This window comes from Hydra viridissima, unplaced genomic scaffold (assembly GCF_058129835.1).
Source record: "Hydra viridissima isolate aposymbiotic clone 2 unplaced genomic scaffold, HvirCarnegie_v1 scaffold_7, whole genome shotgun sequence".
In the NCBI taxonomy this organism is placed as follows: Eukaryota; Metazoa; Cnidaria; class Hydrozoa; order Anthoathecata; family Hydridae; genus Hydra; species Hydra viridissima.
In genome coordinates this window covers 3,220,078-3,238,708 of record NW_028324306.1, presented here as the reverse complement: position 1 = coordinate 3,238,708, position 18,631 = coordinate 3,220,078, and the positions used below count along the sequence as shown (strand labels likewise).

At 30.1% G+C, this 18,631-nt stretch overlaps 1 protein-coding gene across 2 annotated transcripts; it reads right to left on the bottom strand.

Moving 5' to 3' along the window:
- Positions 1–3,568: 3,568 nt before the first annotated feature.
- On the bottom strand, positions 3,569–10,739 carry LOC145184516 (transmembrane protein 184B-like). 2 transcript variants are annotated; one of them, XM_080060211.2, is made up of 8 exons: positions 10,617–10,739; positions 10,154–10,273; positions 9,157–9,319; positions 5,696–5,786; positions 5,490–5,565; positions 5,322–5,413; positions 4,915–5,084; positions 3,569–4,734 (listed from the first exon to the last, which is right to left on the bottom strand). In XM_080060211.2, exons 2-8 carry the CDS (start codon positions 10,253–10,255, stop codon positions 4,262–4,264), a joined length of 1,167 nt encoding a protein of 388 aa, XP_079916337.2. In that variant the 5' UTR covers positions 10,256–10,273; positions 10,617–10,739; the 3' UTR covers positions 3,569–4,261. The 2 variants fall into 2 exon arrangements, with proteins under 2 accessions (XP_079916337.2, XP_089950212.1); XM_090094086.1 differs by having other exon boundaries at positions 10,631–10,715.
- Between the last annotated feature and the right edge of the window lie 7,892 nt (positions 10,740–18,631).

Sequence of the window (18,631 nt, the reverse complement as noted above, 5' to 3'; positions counted from 1 at the left end):
TTGGCGCTGACTTCTTGTTGATGTCTAATCTGGCTCATCACATGCTCTTGATGGATAAGAGACTATCTTCAGTATATTATTGCCCAAAAGGGTACTGGCGCGATATGCCTGGTACCAAGAAACTTGCAGCAGCCGCGAAAGCTTTCAAAAAAGTTGCTGGCGAATGTTTAAGGAAGCAGGCCAACTGGCTGATCTAGCCGGCCCCTCTAGAAGTCTCAGACGTTTTGCATATATAAAAACGAGTCCCGCTGACTTGGCCACATCTGCTTTAGGTAGATCCCCGCCGTGAATTTCTGGGGGCACTGCTATCAGTGTTAGTCACCTTAAATAAAGTCCCAAACAGATTTTTAGGTGTGAAGCGCAAAGTTGCCATCAAGACTGTGAAGGTCTCTCAGACGCCGTCACAACCAGCTCGGAGGGCTGTTTGTCTTGAGAAGGTTATGTTATCTTCTGGCTCTCTCGTTCGTTATCTGTAAAAAAAAGTTTTTTCAAGAAGAAATGTCATATTTTCATAAGCCTCTTTTATATTAGAACAATGAGTAACCGGCACTGAAAGAAATTTGTTTCCGTTATGCAAACACTGCTTTCGAGCAAGTTTTTGAGGAGTCTAGGAACAATTGCCAGTGACTTGGATTGTATTCAAAATTTAATAGATTTATCACAAGAGAAAGGTTTTTAAGGACTAAATCTGTTTCAGAAAAGTAAAATTTTATTTCGTCACGACGTCGAAAACTAAAAGTTTTAACATTAGGAGAAAGTAAATTCCAGTTGCTTAATGCAAACCCCAAAAGCTCTGGCTGATTTTTAGACAGATTCACAAATCACGTACTAAACCATTTAAATCACTTTGTGTCAATAAGTGCGGCTCTTTTGAAGTTGACGATTTATTAAAATGGAAAATGTGTAGGTTCTTGTTTAGCGCAAACTAACAGGAGTCTTACACACGTTACACAACATTTATGTGGAACCCAGGATTTATCTTGATGCCGCACAGGAAACTTAAAATAGTCTATATAGCACTGTTCGACTTTTAGTGCTAAATTTCGACGCTGAGATGTAAAAGTTAATTCTCCTCACATAACAAAAGCTATCGGGGTTGTTAGAACGCCTTTGCGGCATATTTACGATGTAACTAACATATATCATAAGTAAGTTAGTTGAATGCAATAGTTACACAGTTGCCTAATTGAAGTTATTCAAATAAAGACACGTATATGAGCTCAAAAATAAATGTTTGTCACAAAAAAGTGGATGGATGTGATTAAAACAGAATTGTTACATATTTTTAATGATGGTACACCAACATAAATAAAATTCATCATAAAGATTGTGTAAAAAAAACAGTGTTATTGATTGTTGCGACTTTTCATACAAACATAAGATTATACCCTAATAAAGTCCTGTGTTCTGTAAACTTATGAATAACTAGTTTTGATAAATATCCTATTGTGTTGATGAAACGAGCCACATAAAGAGAGAGATTTTCCTCTTGATGTGATCTTTTATACAAATATAAGATTAGGCTTTGATAAAGTTCAATACTTTGTAAATTTTTCATAATCTAAACGTTTCATTAAGAAGCCTAAAATTTCACAACTGCTGTATGAATTGTTTACTGAGCTGTTGAGCTGAACAATTGAGACTTTGTTACTATAAAACAATTGAAACTTTGTTACTACAAAACAATTGAGACTTTGTTACTACAAAACAATTGAGACTTTGTTACTACAAAACAATTGAGACTTTGTTACTACAAAACAATTAAGACTTTGTTACTATAAAACAATTGAGACTTTGTTACTACAAAGCAATTGAGACTTTGTTACTACAAAACAATTGAGACTTTTCTTCTAGCGTTGATATGTTTTAATGCTTTTTGCATTTTGATAATACAACTCGATATCAAATTTAACAGAAAGATTAAAAGAATGTATTTTAATTTAGTATAGCAACTACAAAAAAATGTTTTTGTTGACGTAAAGGGACTTTTTGAATTAGCCAACTAACAAGATATCACAGAATCTGTTCATCAGTACATTTGTATACTAAACTTTACTTCATTTTATGGAAAAAAATTTTTAATTCACTGATGCTATGATTGTGAAAGATAAACTAAGTGATGATGCACCAATAGAGGAAATTGCAGTTACTTCAGACTCTCAAAGTGATGGTGATTACAGTCCACATTAAAGATAAGAAAAAAGAAAGTAACCAGCACTATTTATGTGAAATAAGTTTTGTAATAATTATTAAAATAAATTAAGAGTGAATATTCCTTTAAAGAATTTGGGCCTACAAACACTCAGTAAAAATTACTTGAAAACAATATTTGAAATCAATATTCATTTGTTTGAATATTCATATAAACAAAAATATTAGTAGGTAAATGAATATATTCAAAGACACATTTTAATATTTACTTTTGCTGGTGTTTCACTGGTGAAAAAAAAAAAAAGTGAACCTAAGCTCCAAGTAAAAAAGATGTGTCAACAGTTTGTTTTTTTTCAAACAAGATTTAAATTCCCGACTCCAACTCAATCAAAGCAATTTTTACCGAGAAGACAGAAGTACGAGAGGCAGACGTAATAAAAGAAAATTTTAACACTCTGAAACAAACGTTCTGGGCCCTTGTTATTAAAACTGGAAAGAAAAAATGAAATTAGAAGTTTTGTTATAACTAATAGTTAAGCCAAACGTATATTCGATGGTATATGTAGTTTGCTAAATGACTTTGATTTGTGGGATGTCATCAGAGTGATCATTTGTGATGCAACTGCAATAAATAGGGGATGTTAAGGTGGTTTAGTAGCTTTTCTAAATCAAATGTTGATCCAGAAACAGTTGCTTATTCCACAATGTATATTGTCAACATCATGTGCTAGATCTAACTTTAAGACATATAATTGATTCCATTTTAGGAGTTTCCATTAAATTATGTCTTAAAGTTAGACTGAGATTTCTTTTCCAGACATAGTATGACGTGTAGTATGACGTGTAGTATGACGTGTGTATGGCGTGATGGTATGAGGTTTTGGTGGGAATTACTGCATTATGTAACAAATGGAAATTTCCCAAAGATACACTTTGAGAACCTTCCTCATCTTAGTGATGCTGTTGAAACTCTAAAAGCATATTGGCCTTGCTTACTTCTCAATTCTAATTTCACAGAGCAGACGATTATTTAAAAAATGTGATTTTATACTATGAAAATGGATGGACCTTAGGTTTTCTGATCAATATTACCAATCTCAAACATATACTAAACTCTCCTTTGCTGTTAAGAATTATGAAAAAGAAATTTATTATTCAACATTGGAAAGATGATGACACAGTAATTGAAATTATGCGATCAAATATATGAGCAGAACGTGCCATAAAATGTGTACAGAATATCATAAAACAAAACTGGACTCATTTTATGATGAAACAGTATTATTAGAAAAACGTTGAAGAAAGTGTATTGAAGTTGAGGAAGATAATATTGAAAAATATTATCTTCCTCAACTTCAATACACTTTCTTCAACGTTTCATTCCAAAATAACTTTTTTTTTCAAAAAAATTCAAAAATTTCATTCCAAAATAACTTTTTTTTTCAAAACTACTGTAGAAAATGATCGAACTTCTCTTCGTATTTTAAAAAAACACTTTTTTTATTGCAAAAAGTTTGAAAAATTCCAAAAATTTAGAACTTCGATTTTTTTTTTAACCAATAAAATAAAAATCAGAATATTAAAAATACAAGTAAAAAAATAAGCTAGGGAAAAAGAAAATACTTACAAACCTTATCTATAAATAAAACGTTACAACTAGAAAATCTGAGAAAAACATGTTGAAACTAAAAGCATAAGCAGTAAACATCTAAAACCACCCACAACAACAGGTAGCTATTCTTTAACAAAGACATTATTTAACTTAAAAAAATAACTAAAATATTTGGATAATAAACAAGATTTTGGAAGAGAAACACTTAGACTCAAATAAATTTGACAATTAAAAACAAAAAATACATGCTCAGAGATTTAACAACCCTACGATTCACCAATTTTGTATAACGGGTTTTAAATAAAATTTATAACCAACCCGCTTTCTTTATATACAAATAAATACTTATATTTAAATAAATATGGAAGAGACTTTAGACAACTTTTTCCCAAAAATAAGTGAAAAATAATACCATAGTTAGCATTGTAGTTGATTCAATAAATTTATATTTGATATATATATAGAGAAAAAGTCTAACAATTTGTTAAAAAGCAAATTCTAAATCTCATCATCAGTGTCCAATAGTAAAGGTGTATGACCATACTCATTGGCAGCTCCTCTACTTTCAGTAATGCGTTCTCCTATGGGCTTCTTTCTATCAGGTAGGGTTACTTGATAGCTTACAGTCTCCCTGCCATCATCTCTAATAGATGACTCTGTATCGACAGCCTTATGCACTCCAGCATAATGCTTATAAGCTGGGGAGAAATTATGAATAGTGTCCATCACAATATCTTTTGGATTAATACTTTTACGTAGGTTGTTTGAAATTGTTTTAAGAGCATTACGGCCCGTCATTTTATGTTTTTGAATACGATAAATAATATGAGGAAATGCAAATTTCATCATAACTGCAGCAAAGAACATTTCTATGCAAAGAATAAAGTTTTGATAACCTGCAGCAATTTTAACACCATGATGACTTACATCGCCAATCATTCCATTACGGTCTAATATAGCTAAAACCAACCCTAAGGTAAAAAAAAGAAAATACAACTGCATTAAAAAAAACATTATTAGATGTCACTTTAATAAAAATAAATTAAATTATTTACTTATTAGTTACTAGAGTTATTACTTATTCATACTATTTAGATAATCAACCAAAATAAAAACAAACAAAAAAAAAAAAAAACATGAAAATAACATACCTTGCCAAAAAGACATAAATATAACAAATTTTACAGTGAGAAACTTCAGAACAGGATAAAATGGACTAAGAAGGTCTTTAGTGGCACTGTAGAACAAAAACATCCCATATAATGCAATTGAATAAGAAATGTTGTATACAAGTGTAATGTAGAGATATCCACGATCTGGCCTAAACAAACAGAAACAAAATTCTAAAGTAAAGATGTACTACTGCTTTCTACTGGACTTTTGCACATCCCCTAGTACTCATAGTACTAGGGAATGTGAAAGAAACATAAAACTTATTTACTTACAAATAATAAAGAATTTGTAAATCACAATTCATTCAATAATGGCATACTCCTTGTTTTCCCAGTGTTAAAAACAAAATAGGAAATTTTTTTTAATAAAGTAAAAAAATATAAACCTGAAATCACCATCACTATAGTTCCCTGTTCCTTCAAGCACTAGTATCAATACAGCCATCAGAGGCTTCATTATACAAAACTGAATAGCAGCCTAAAACAATTTCCAAATATATTTTAGAGAAGCAAATCATAAAAAAAAGTCCAATCAACTTTAGGTGATAGATTACCTTTTTACAAGATCTTAGAAATTCAATATTCAACACTTTACCAGATAAACAACATGTGCACATCAAATAGGATGCCCTAATTGTAATAAGAAAGAGAGAATTTTTTTCTTTTTAAATAAGACTTTGATAATCTTATTTAAAAAAAAAAAATTGTAATTAAAATTTAGTTTTACATTTTGATAAGCAACAAAGCAAAAAAAACATACTTAAGGGGTTGGCCGCGAATTTCAGAAAGAATTGCCATTTCACCACCTAGATACTCATAGCATAAACACATGAAGTTGTAGATGACAAATGCTAAAAGAATAAAATAGAAGTAGAATGCAGTTAATTTGCTTCAAATTAAGAAAAACATATGCACAAGCAGAATATGTTTATATGTATTAGGGTAATGAATATGCCCACCAACATATTTAGCTTAGTAAGCATTAAACTGTGAAAAAATACTTATTCATATTCCTTTAATACTTAAGAGGTATAAATTACCAAATAGTTTACAAAACAGTCTAACATTTTTTTTTTAAACTTATTCAATTCTCATGCATTACTAAGTCAATTTATTTTGCACAATACAAGTTCTTTACCTATGGTATACATTTAAACACACACAAATGTACATACATGCATACATACATGCATACATACATACATACATACATACATACATACATACATACATACATACATACATACATACATACATACATACATACATACATACATACATACATACATACATACATACATACATACATACATACATACATACATACATACATACATTTTTGTTCAATCCGAAAAATTTTTTTATAAGAAAAAAATTATTAAAAAAAGTTTTTAATAATTTTTTTCTTATAAAAAAATTATTAAAAAAAGTTTTATAAAAAAAGTTTTTTTTATAAAAAAAAAGTTTGTATTAATACAGAATTTAGAATTTCATTTTTCGCTTGTATTTGTTCAAACTTGTAGTAACAGTGTAGAACAAAATTTCAACTTTTTTTTTTGTTTATTTTGATTTTTATATTACTTCCTAATTATTTTCCATTTTTTTCTAACATTGATATTTAGAGAGTTATTATAATAATGGTATGTTTGTTTGTTGTTTTTTTTTTTACAATAAGAAGAAAAATGTTCAAAAAAAATTTTGTAACAAAGATTTTTTATTAAAACTTTTTAAGTAATTAGCATTTTTATCTTTATATGATAAATCATATTTTAACTGATTCTAGTATGGTGTATAGACACAAATACTTTTTTCAGATTTTTTTCTGATGCCTGTGATATTATATTGGCCCTGAGTAGATTTCATGTAAAATTGTCACCTCCAAATATAACCAAAAATAGGTTTCGTTTAACAAAATAAAGTAAAATGATTATTATTGGTATGCACACTAATACAGTTTAAATTGAAACATTTTTGAATTATCAATAACTAGTGTTACCACCTCTTGATATTATCACAGCCTGATAGTGCCGTGGAATACTTTCAATTAGAGATCTAATCATTTCTTGAGGGATATCTTCCCACACATGGATAAGACTTTGTCGCAGCTTGTCTAGGCTGTTAGGTAGTGGAAGTTGGCTTCTAACATGGTATCTCATTATGCCCAAAAGATATTCTATTAGGTTCATATCTGGACTGCAAGCTAGCCACTCCAAAACTTCAATGTTAACATTATTTAAGTATTCAGAAACAATGTGCTGTATGTGGTCTAGCATTAACCTGGATAAGAAGGAATCCTTCTCCAATATACAGTGCAAAAGGTACCACAAAAGATTCTAAAATGTCTGCTGTTTACCGTTGATAAGTCACATGTCCACTGTCAACAATAAAAAGCTCTGTGCAAGCTGTTAAAGATATTCTGCCCCATACCATCAATGAGCTGCCTCCATATAAAGTGGTTTCTGTAATGTTACAAATAAAATAACTTTCATTTGGTTTTCTGTACACTCTTAGGCGGCAATCAGAACTTACAAGCCAAAACCTTAACTCATCTGCAAATAAGACCTATCCCCAATCATGTATTTCTGAATTCATATGCCTCCTTGAAAAAGCCAGTCTGTTTCTTTGGTGGTCTACAGATGATCTGGGGCCAGTAGCTGCTGCCCAGGGTGGTAAATTTAAAGCACAAAGTCTTCTTCTTATGGTATCTTGACTAGCAGCATGAGTTCCATGAACCTCAGCAAGTTGTATTTAGAGACTTCATGCAGTAGTGAACCATTCTCTCATTGTTCGAAGCATTAAAAATCAGTCCTCCACAGCATTGATAGCTTGTAGTCTGCCTTGGCCAAGTAGTTTAGCGTGATCATTGGTCTCTACAAACTTTTGTGGAACCCTACAGACTGTTATATGAGACACTTCAAATCTTCTAACAATTTTGCAATTTGTTTATCTTTCATTGGTTAAAGTAACAATTGCAACACATTCATTGCAACTTAAATTTGGTCTGGAACGTTGCATTGCAAACAGATGTGTTGCTCAAATGACAGTTATCTTTTCTACTGTTAAAATAATTTAAAACCAATACATACTTTTCTTTTAGAAATGAGGTTTAATTACAGAAAAACATGCTACTTATGAAAAGCTGCTATAATTTCAAAATTAAATAATGAAAACGGAATAAAACCTACAAAAGGCGCAACAATAAATATTATTATCATCTTTGTAGTTGATAAATCCGGGAAACACATAATATTTTTAAAAATAAGTCGGAATTTAGAAGTGGTAGATTAATTTTGTGGTTAAGTGTATTATGTGATTGGAGAAATATTTAGAAATGGAAGTCAACTGGTATGTTAGATCATACATACATACATTTATATATACATTATATATATATATATATATATATATATATATATATATATATATATATATATATATATATATATATATATATATACATATATATATATATATATATATATATATATATATATATATATATATATATATATATATGAAGACCACACTGGAAAAACGATCAAGCTACATATTTGCTTTTTTTGGGTTTTTGGCCCTTTATATTCGGCTGCAGTTTAACTATATAATAATTGACTATATAGCTAAAAAAACAGATCAAATTACACAGATATTTAGCTTAACAAATAAGTGAGCTATGGTTTTTTGAAGTTTAAAATCTAATTTACTCAAAACAATAAAAATGTTGCTTGATCGTTTTTCCAGTATGGTCTTCATATATATATATATATATATATATATATATATATATATATATATATATATATATATATATATATATATATATATATATGTAAATGTCAGGTGAAAGATAGTATGTTAAGTTTACTTAAAGATTCAGAAAATAGCAATAATCAGGAATTAGATTCTTTGTCAAATCTTTTACAAAATGATACTTGAATAATTTTACTTATAGCATATATAGAACTATGTGACAGCTTATTTTAAGTGTGATATCCAATTTTTACTGTTTAATAATACTTAAAATTCTATAAAAGTTTATAAAATTTTAACATTTTTCGCTAAATAGAATACTTTATAAAGATAAACTATGTCTAACTATACATCAAAACCTTTTCAATAAACTAAAGCACTTTCCATTATGTCTTGATCAAGTGTAGAAAAACAATTGTTTTAGAATTTTATTCTTATTTCAAAAAGCTCTGGATTATACATAAAACTAACCTTCATAGCAGTCTCGAATTGTGTCGAAGTAAATATAATAATTTTTTTGAAAGAACACAAGACTAAACCAAGAGTCAAGAGAATATATTGGTATAATAAGTAGAATTCTAACAATATATGTCTGTTGATCTGGATTAGTGAAATGTCGTGCATGCAGAGCTATCTAAAGGTAAAAAAAGAGTTACGAATGTTAAATGAAAGTGAGTTACTTTCTTTTTTTTAGTTTGATTTTATTAATTTACTTATACTTTGATTGAATTAATCTTTTCCCATTTTATTGAGTTGCTTTTTTTATAGTTGTAAAATGCTATCAACCCAAACACACATTTATGTGCAACAATTCAATTACTAGTAATATTTTTGTTAGTTTCAGTGTTTATATCAATATAAGAAAATTATTATACAGCTATTTTTAAATATTTAGATATAGAGCTTAGCAGGATCCAAAAAACTGAAACAGCATTTAACACCACAGCTAGCTGCCAGAGGATACAAAAGTCATCAATTAAGGTGCTAAATGTGGGGCACCACTGACTCAAAACATAATCTTGTAATCATAAACCAAAAGGAGCAAAAATAGAGCTGTGTCTCAGAAGCCAATAATTTTTGAAAGATTTTGCAGTAACTGATATTAGTCATGAATGAATTGTGCACAGAAAATTGCACAATTCAGACATAATTCTATCTAACTTATAAGTTTATGTTAAGTTGTCATAAATGACATCTTTCATATAAATTACATTGACATTGTGACACCAGAAAGCTGTATTTTATTGTCTTAATTTATTGTGTGGCTTTTTCTTACACATAATAGAATAAGTCTAGGAGTGAGTATACAGGGTCCCATTTTGACTGGAACCCTATATACATAAACACACACATGCATGCATGCATGCATGCATGCATGCATGCATGCTAACATTAGGTGCATACAAGATTTAAATGTGCATATATTTTAAAATGTGATTAAAAAATTAAAATCAATAAAATATTATACCTGATGGCATGAAATAATTATTGAAAGCCAAGAAAACAAGCCTGATAAAATAATAGAGCCTGGAGTCTGGAAAAATATTAAGTGTGTTCCATTTGCAATCATTTTAAAACAGCAAACGGCCTAAAGAGAACTTTCGATAATCAATCAGATATACACAGCGAAACAGAAAAATGATCAAGTTCTTTTACGCACAAAAATGCTAGACAAATGCATAATGTATTCCTGTTAAGGGGAGCACTATACATGGTTAGTTAGATTAAATATGTTTGTTAGATTATATACAGCTTGCTATACTTTGTTGTAATTATGTAAACTGTTATTTATTTTTTTATTTTTAAGCGAAATATTAAATGCATCTAATACAAGCTTTCAAAATCTTGAGATTCAAATACTACATAAAGGCTTATTCATATGCAATGCAAATTTATTGTTTTAGTTAGGGTAAGATAAAATAGTGATTTACCAAGCCAAACTTACGATACGAACTCCATTCTCTTGATAATGGAAGAGTTTGTTTACACACGACTTAGGCTTATATTACATATTAATAAGTCAGTGTTACAACTGACGGAGCTTTAGACTTATGGTTTTTTTACAAGCGGGTTTAAAGGTCTACATACACTCACCATACCAAAACTTCTAAAATAAATCTTAAATTGTCCCAAAACTATTTGCTCAATTACATCGCAAGTTTTTTTCTTACTCAAAAATAAAGTTACTTGTTTTAATTTTAAGTTCAAACGATCTTTTTATAAAAGATCTGTCTAATAAAAGGGAAGAATGGGTAGGATTGGAACTACTTTTATTTAAAATGGTTGTAATGGGGAAACTAAAAATTATAAAAATAGAGAATAGATATTTACGGTTTGTTTAGAAATCAAAACAAGCAGCATAATATCACCAGGTTTTTTTTTATCTTAATATTTATTAGGTTCCTACTAGAGAAGACTTTAAGTTCCCACTAGTGTAAACCAGTACTCCTCCCTAGCTGGTTTTCTCCTACTCATGTCCAGGAAGGAATGCACCAGGCAGTGGGTAGGAAACTAAATAAGTATTATTTCAAACTAAATAAGTATTATAGTTAACTATTATTTCAAACTAATTAAGGAATCATTAAATCAAGTTAAGCTTTCCTTTAAAATAATTAAAAATTGTTTTAAGTTGATTTCACAATACTTATGGAATCAATATTAGAAAAGGAGAGATAACAATAGAAAATACTAAACATTTATAAGAATATCTTAGCAACAAAACAATTATAATGTTAATAGAACAAATAATTAGCAAATATTAAGATAGTCAACAATTATAATAGTAATAATTACAACAGCTACAATTATAATAGCAACAATTACTATAGCAACATCTACAATGACAGTTTTAACAGCAGCAATTTCAATAGTAACAATTAAAATAACAACAACTACAATTACAATTGGAACAAAAATAATAATAAGCTAATATTATGATAATTCAGCTTCAAACTTGAAATTATAGTGTTGTCTCTTTGTGGACACTGAAAATAATTGCAAGGCCCGGTCAAATTTTCAGGAGTGTGTGGCATTATAAAAATGTCACACACTCCTGAAAATTTGACCGGGCCTTGCAATTATTTTCAGTGATACTTTAATCGGTTTTCTTTTTTACAAAGAAAACCGGTTAAAGTATCTTTGTTATAAGTATTATCAGTCTTTTATGTTATTAGTGGAGCTTAATTCCACTAATATCATAAAAGAAGTGGTACAGAAATTCGTACTTTATTCGTTATTATTCAATCATCAAATACTGCATTTGTATGTTCAAATATAAAAATATATTTAATCTCTAAGGGGCCTCTTAAAGAAGTTCTTTTTTGTCTAGCTGTGAACAAATATTGCTTATTTTTCGCTATAATATACCTGAGCTTATTTAAAATTGTTCACATTTGATAGAAAAACGTGCTAAAATACTTAAATAGTTCTTTACCCTTTTTTTATGTGATAAAATAAACTTTTTATTCTAAAGTTTATTTTATCATAAAAAGATGTTTCGGTAAAATAAAAATTTAAATCGTGAACGCAATGGAAAATTCACTAATCCGCTAATTATAAAATAACTTTTATCGAATTTTATATTCTGTATCTGTTGGATAAATAATCAGTTCTCTGTACTATTTGCAATACCAATTTTCTATTTTACGCTAATAAAATTCACAATTCCTCCAACTGTGCGTCACCTTTATAATCTAGCAAAATTTACAATTTCTGCCATTCCTAAGGTTTTGGAGAGTTGTGTTGCCCTTTTCGCAGAGTCTCCTGTGTTTTGTTTTTGGATAAATGAAATATTCTCTGAATTTTTGTTTGTAGTAGTTCCTGAAAGTTCAAAGTTGTTCCACTTTTCAGATTTCCCAGATGAATTTACATCATAAAAACGTAAATTTCCAGTCTCAATGGTTCTTAATTCCGAAACTTGTTCATAGGATTTATTAGCTTTCCTTTATTTTACAAAACACTACATTGCATCCGATACTCACCTGGATTATAGGTTTAGCTCGTAAACCAATAGCCCGTCCATTTGTAAGAGATCAACCAACATATTTCAAATACTAAGTGTCTCCTTCCTGGTAGAGAATTAAAGGTCAAAAGCTAATACTACTCGGGAATGGCATCTTTCATTTCAAAGGTTAGGTACTTTTTTGCGCAAGTCTCTTTATGCTGTTTTTAGTGTCAGTAAAAATTCTACTCACATTTCCTTTTTTTTAAAAAATTGTAGTGAAATTGTATGTCATATTTATCCCTAACCCTATCTCTTTTTCGTTTACATATATTTGTAAGTTTTTATGCTATGCTGCAGTAATAAACTGTGACCGTCAGCTGAAGTGACTTTGGCCACTATTTATAATTTTGCTTCCCTGCAAAATACTTTTTTGTTCACTTGGAATTAATTGATCAGAAAAAACTGCTTTAGGAATAATTTATTAAAAGAACTAATCACAATAACAAAAGAAATAATTTGTAATTTAGAGTGTGCATCAGAAACTAGATAGCATTGCCTGTTTTTTAATTCGAATTGAAAAATAATATTTCAAAACCGTTTTTTTATTGCGTACTGCGTAAATAGTAAGGGGACGTCCATAAAGTACGTACGCAGTAAAACCAATGCTTTTGGACCCCCCTCCCCCCTTGTACGCACTTGTACGCTTTTAATACCCCTCCACCTCTGCGTACGTACGCGTTATTTATTAAAAAAGTATGACCTCCCCCCCCCACCCAAAAAAAAAAAGTTTTCAAATCATTAAATGCAAAAAAGATCAATTTAGCTATTTATATTTCCACAAATGGTGACTTAAATAAATTGAAAATGTTATGGAAAACAGGCATGAACTCTGCTTCTAATCTTTCATTAGTAATCTCCTTACTGACTTCTTCACTTTCACTTAAATCACTCTCCATATCATTCTTTATTTTTTGTTTTTTATGTGCTTTCTTGTGCCGTTTCATTGCTGCCTCGCTCGGCCAGTATTTATTGCATTTGACGCAAATTCCGTTTAAAAGCTTTTTTTCCAATGAAGGACAATACAGATCAAGTGGTATAATTTTGTACTTTAAGCCTTCTGCAAGTATATCTTGTAGCAAAAGCCTATGGGTCAGAGGTGCAAAGTTTGAATAGTTTGATATGTTTTTAAAATATCGAGACGGTTCCATCGCTTTGTAACCATTCTCGCAGTACTCGTAAATGGAATGAAACGTTGGGGGATGGTTTTCAGCCAATTTGTTTCAAACGATGAACAACATAACTTGTCCTGGCATTTCACAACTTGTAGACAGTATCGCGATTGCTGGCAATGTTTCTCTACCCAAACAGGATCAGGATTCGGCGATTTATATGCTTTTCCAACTGGTACTGCCCGGCAATTAACAAGGTAACCGTCGATGACGGTTTTCTCCCAAACTTGGGATAAAACATCAGTCGCTTTTTGGAAATTTTCTACCTCCAGTTCTTGTTTGATTGTCTTCCCAGAAGAACCAAGGTGATTGCTAAAATAATCATGGGGAAGAACTATTCCAGCCAAATCACGAGAAAGAGGTGTTATTCTTCTTTCAATGAGGTTGAAGGCTGAAAGCCCAGCTGCATTCACACCGTGAAGCAAGACATCTAAATCCAGCTAGCGGAAGAGATCAACAGCAGTTGCTAACGTTTTAGGAAAGCGTGGTGCCTCATCTTGAGCTCCATCAGTCTCCATTAACATAATTGGTTTACGTCTAACCATCTTGATTAGCTCCCTAACATCAAAAGCATGTGTAAAAGCATTCGATGTATAGTGTTTCCCACTTCTTATGCGTATGAAAGTGTCTCCACTGTAGGATACATTTCCATTATTGTTAACTTCGCATATGCCATTCACCGATGGGATTAACTTGTGCTGTGGGCCAACGACAAAGTCATGATCCATAAGTTTGACCTTGTATTCCATATGCATCAGCAACGGCGCTTGAAGGCTTGCAGCAGTAAGACCCAACGGTACCCTGGCTTTATCATCATTGGACATGAAAAGCACAGCTTTTGGTCCAAACAATTTGCAAACTTCAAACATGTCATCAATAAAAGATTTGGCAAACATTCTATCATCATTTCTTTTTCGCAGTGAATTTCCTGAGAAGCTACTACGCTTCTCAGGAACTGTTTTTACATGCGTTTTTCCTTCATGAGTGTTTTCACGTCGTGGTAAAAGACGAAGGTACAAACCACTTCTACTCAAGTTAAAGCCTATTTTCGTCAGCTCTTTCTGAAGATCATCCAAAGTGGAGACACTGCGAAGACATTCTGTTCTTCGACGCTCATCTGCTGCTGATAAACTTTGCACAATTTTTATGATTGTTGATAAAAGTTCTGGCTGATCAATTTCGAGCCGTGGTCATCCAGGATGGTTTCGCATAAACTGTTTCAAAGCACTTGATACTTCAGGGTTGTTTTGACAAAATGTTTCGATGCCCTCTTTAAGGTGGCTACCCACTATTAAAATCTGAAAAAATAAAAAAAAAGTGAAATTTTTTTTTTTCTTATTTGTGGAAGGTTTAACCTTTATAAACAATAAATAACGTACAACAATGGTATAAAAGTTTTATAACTTACCCTAATTTTGTTTTGTTTATTTCGTCAGGTTAGAATTATTTTGTTCTATCTCCCATTTAAACGTTGAAAGATAGTTGTAGATTTTTTTCTATAAGTAAAGATTACTTAAAATTTTACAATTACTTTTTTAAAAAGTAACTTATTTTTAAAATAATTTATGTTTAAAGAAACTATTTAGGAAAAAAAAATTTAAAAATAAAATGTATTTTAAAAGTGATCATTACTTAGTAAAATTAAAAATTCATTTTCTCCCAACGTTTAAAATGGGAGATAAAAGAGAATAATTCTAACCTGATGATTTGTTTTTGTGTTTTTCTCCATTTAAAAATTTTCTATTTTCTAACAAAGATATCTTTAGTTTGGTTTAATATTTTTCTTTGAAATTTTTTACAGAGATAAAATGTAGTTAGGTGAATGTGCTAAGTTAAAAATATTTACACATGGTATCCTATTCAAATAAAAATTTGGGCTATTTTGGTATTTAATTTAAGCATTACACTAAATTGCAAATTCCAGAGCATTAAAAAAAATATATAATTTTTTTTTTTGACTCAGCACATAGTTCATACAATAAACAATGTTTTTGAAAAGTTTGACTTAATTTGTAAAATTTGGCAGTTAGTTATCCTTGTTGAAAAATATGCTGTTTTTAAGTTAATTATGCACATAATTAATGACATAATGTTGAAAATATGAAAAACTTGTATTTTTTTTATCTGTTTTGATTCCAATGCTTCTAAAATGTTTAAGTGTGAGGTAAAAAAGCGATTCTATCAATATTTTTTTAAAATAGTGGGTAGCCACCTTAAGTTTTTGTCTCCGTTTTCTTTGACGTGCCGATTCAAGAATCAATCTGAAAACAAAATATTACACAAATCTTTGATTCCGTAATAAAACCTTCTATACTTAAGGTTTCCTGGATTCTGCGAACTTTGTAAATCCTTAATTAGAAGTTCTTATTGACAATTTGAAAAACAAAATTTTGAAAGTTACTGCCTGCTTAAAAGTTTGGTTTTTATGGCCAAGACGTCTGTCTATACTTCTTAGCTCTATTCGATATATCTCTTAACATTTACCTGTCCAAGTTTGTTTTTTCTCTTCTTATGCTTTCTTTCACATTGTCTAATTGTTTCCTCGTTACAGTAGACAAACCAGAATCGCGTAAGATTATTAAGGATGAAAGCTGTGATTCAAGATCTGAGATTTTCTTCCGACTTTTAACATGCGCTGGATTTGCTCTTTCCTTCTCGTTTGATGTTAAATCTAAATTAGGAAATACCCAAAAATAAACTATTATAAATTCTTGACAGCTATAGAGATTGGATGTAGAGAAAATGGTCAAGTTGTCCAATTATGATGAATAAAACTATGCAACTGCAATATAGTCTTACAATGTAGTTTAATTACCAATTCGGTTGAATTCAATATATAGAAAATCACGAGAGAAAAAGTTTGTAAATTATTGCAAAAAATGGCTTACTAAGTTCAATCCTTTCAGGTTCTGTCGTAGTTGCGTTCGGAAAACTTTGTATTTTATTTGACGAAGACGGCACTGGATGGATATCTTTTCTTGTTGCTAGGCGGTGATAAGCATTTCCCCAGAATGACATGATTGATCCTTTTGACTTTGTTGCTTTCACTTTTAATTCGTTTACTTTTTTTTCATACAAAGAATGATCATACTTTACTATTTTCCACAACTCCTGTGCGTGCTGATACTGCTTTTGTTTTTCAAGTGTTGAATTTGCTTTCTTATATAACTCAAGGAGTTGAAGATACTTTTTCTCGTTCCCAACAAATTCGTTCGACATCTTGGAAATAAGCAGTTTTTTTTTTTGTTGCAACGTATTCAGTTATTTGATTAGAAAGATAAAAGTTTTTGTTTATTTGGAAATAAACGATTTCATCATAAGATTCAGTGCCGTTAAAGCGAAGAAGGTAAAAAAATAACCCGACTCAAATTAATTGCAGTTACATCTCGCAATGAAAGGTGTTGGTCTCTATTAGCATTAAAATTGTTGTTTTTAAAAATAGTTGTTTTTTATAATCAGAAAAAATACATTTAAACTTTAATAATAATTTGAAGTAGTACATTGTTAATAAAAAGTTAATAATAAGATATTAATTTAAAATAATAAAAAATTAACTTGTTGTAATGTTTTAATTGAAAAGATAAAAACCAGAATGCGTAATTTAAAAAAAAGATTTTTAACATTCGAAAAGTTCATTGCTTTTTATACAGATCAAGTTTTAAAAATAATTCCTCAGAAAGATAGTCAAACCGCGTACGTACTCGCTGTCTTGAACACTCCCCCTCCCCTTGTACGCATTTGTACGTTTTTTGGTAACCCCCCTCCCCCCATACCTGCGTACGTACTTTATGGATGCTCCCTAAAATAAATTTTCAGTTTTGGTGAGGAGAGGGGATAGTGGGTGACCTTTTTATCAAACAAAATGAATTAATAATTTTTCAAACTTTTACTGATTGCCGTTTTATTTAAAAAAAGCTACCAATTTACCTAAATTTTTTTGCCATTTAGTTTCAGAAAACAATTATTTACCATTTGTTTGTTTTCTTAAATTCTGTAAGTTTGCGAACCCCCGCATGGTTAAGTATATGTAGTTCATAGTTCCAGGTTGTAGTTAGGAGTTTTCGTAAACTATTTCTTATCTTTTAATAACTTTATGTTTGACATTCGCAAAAAAATTTTTTATAGCCATTACCTATTTTAGAAAAATTTATCCTGAGGTAAAGTGAGTTCCATCTTAATTTGTGGAAATCCGAATGTCACTTTTTTCATTTTTGCGTACGGTGATTTATTTATTTAGTGGTCACGTGGGTTATAAAAATTAACGTCACTGAAGTTGGTTCTTAAAAATTTGTTAATATGAAGATTTTTTATTTCATTGAAAAATGTTTAAAAGTCAGATAAGAAACGTAATAATATATATTCTTTGAACATATTCTTCTTCGTTCTAGATTTCCATAAGTTTCTAGAATATGGATAAGTTTGTCATTTGGTTGCAGGGTCCACTCTACAACAAGTTCTCGGTGTGAATCTTGTAATCTGTCAAGTATCATATCCTTCAAAGTCTTTTTTAATTTAAAAAAAATAAAATAAAATAAAAAAGCAATTGTTTTTGTCAGTGCATCTCAAAATTTATGTTGCAATTGCTCTCTTCAAAAAAAAATCTATTGGGTCGCATCACGATCCCCATGTTGATTCATAAAATTACCTTTTTGGTTAAAATTTGCGCGCCTCAATTGTGCAAACTCACGCTTCCCAGTTTCAAAAGCGGTCAGTAATTATAAATTCATTAAGGGCAGGTGAGTTTTATAATTTTGTAACACATAAGAAAAGCGAG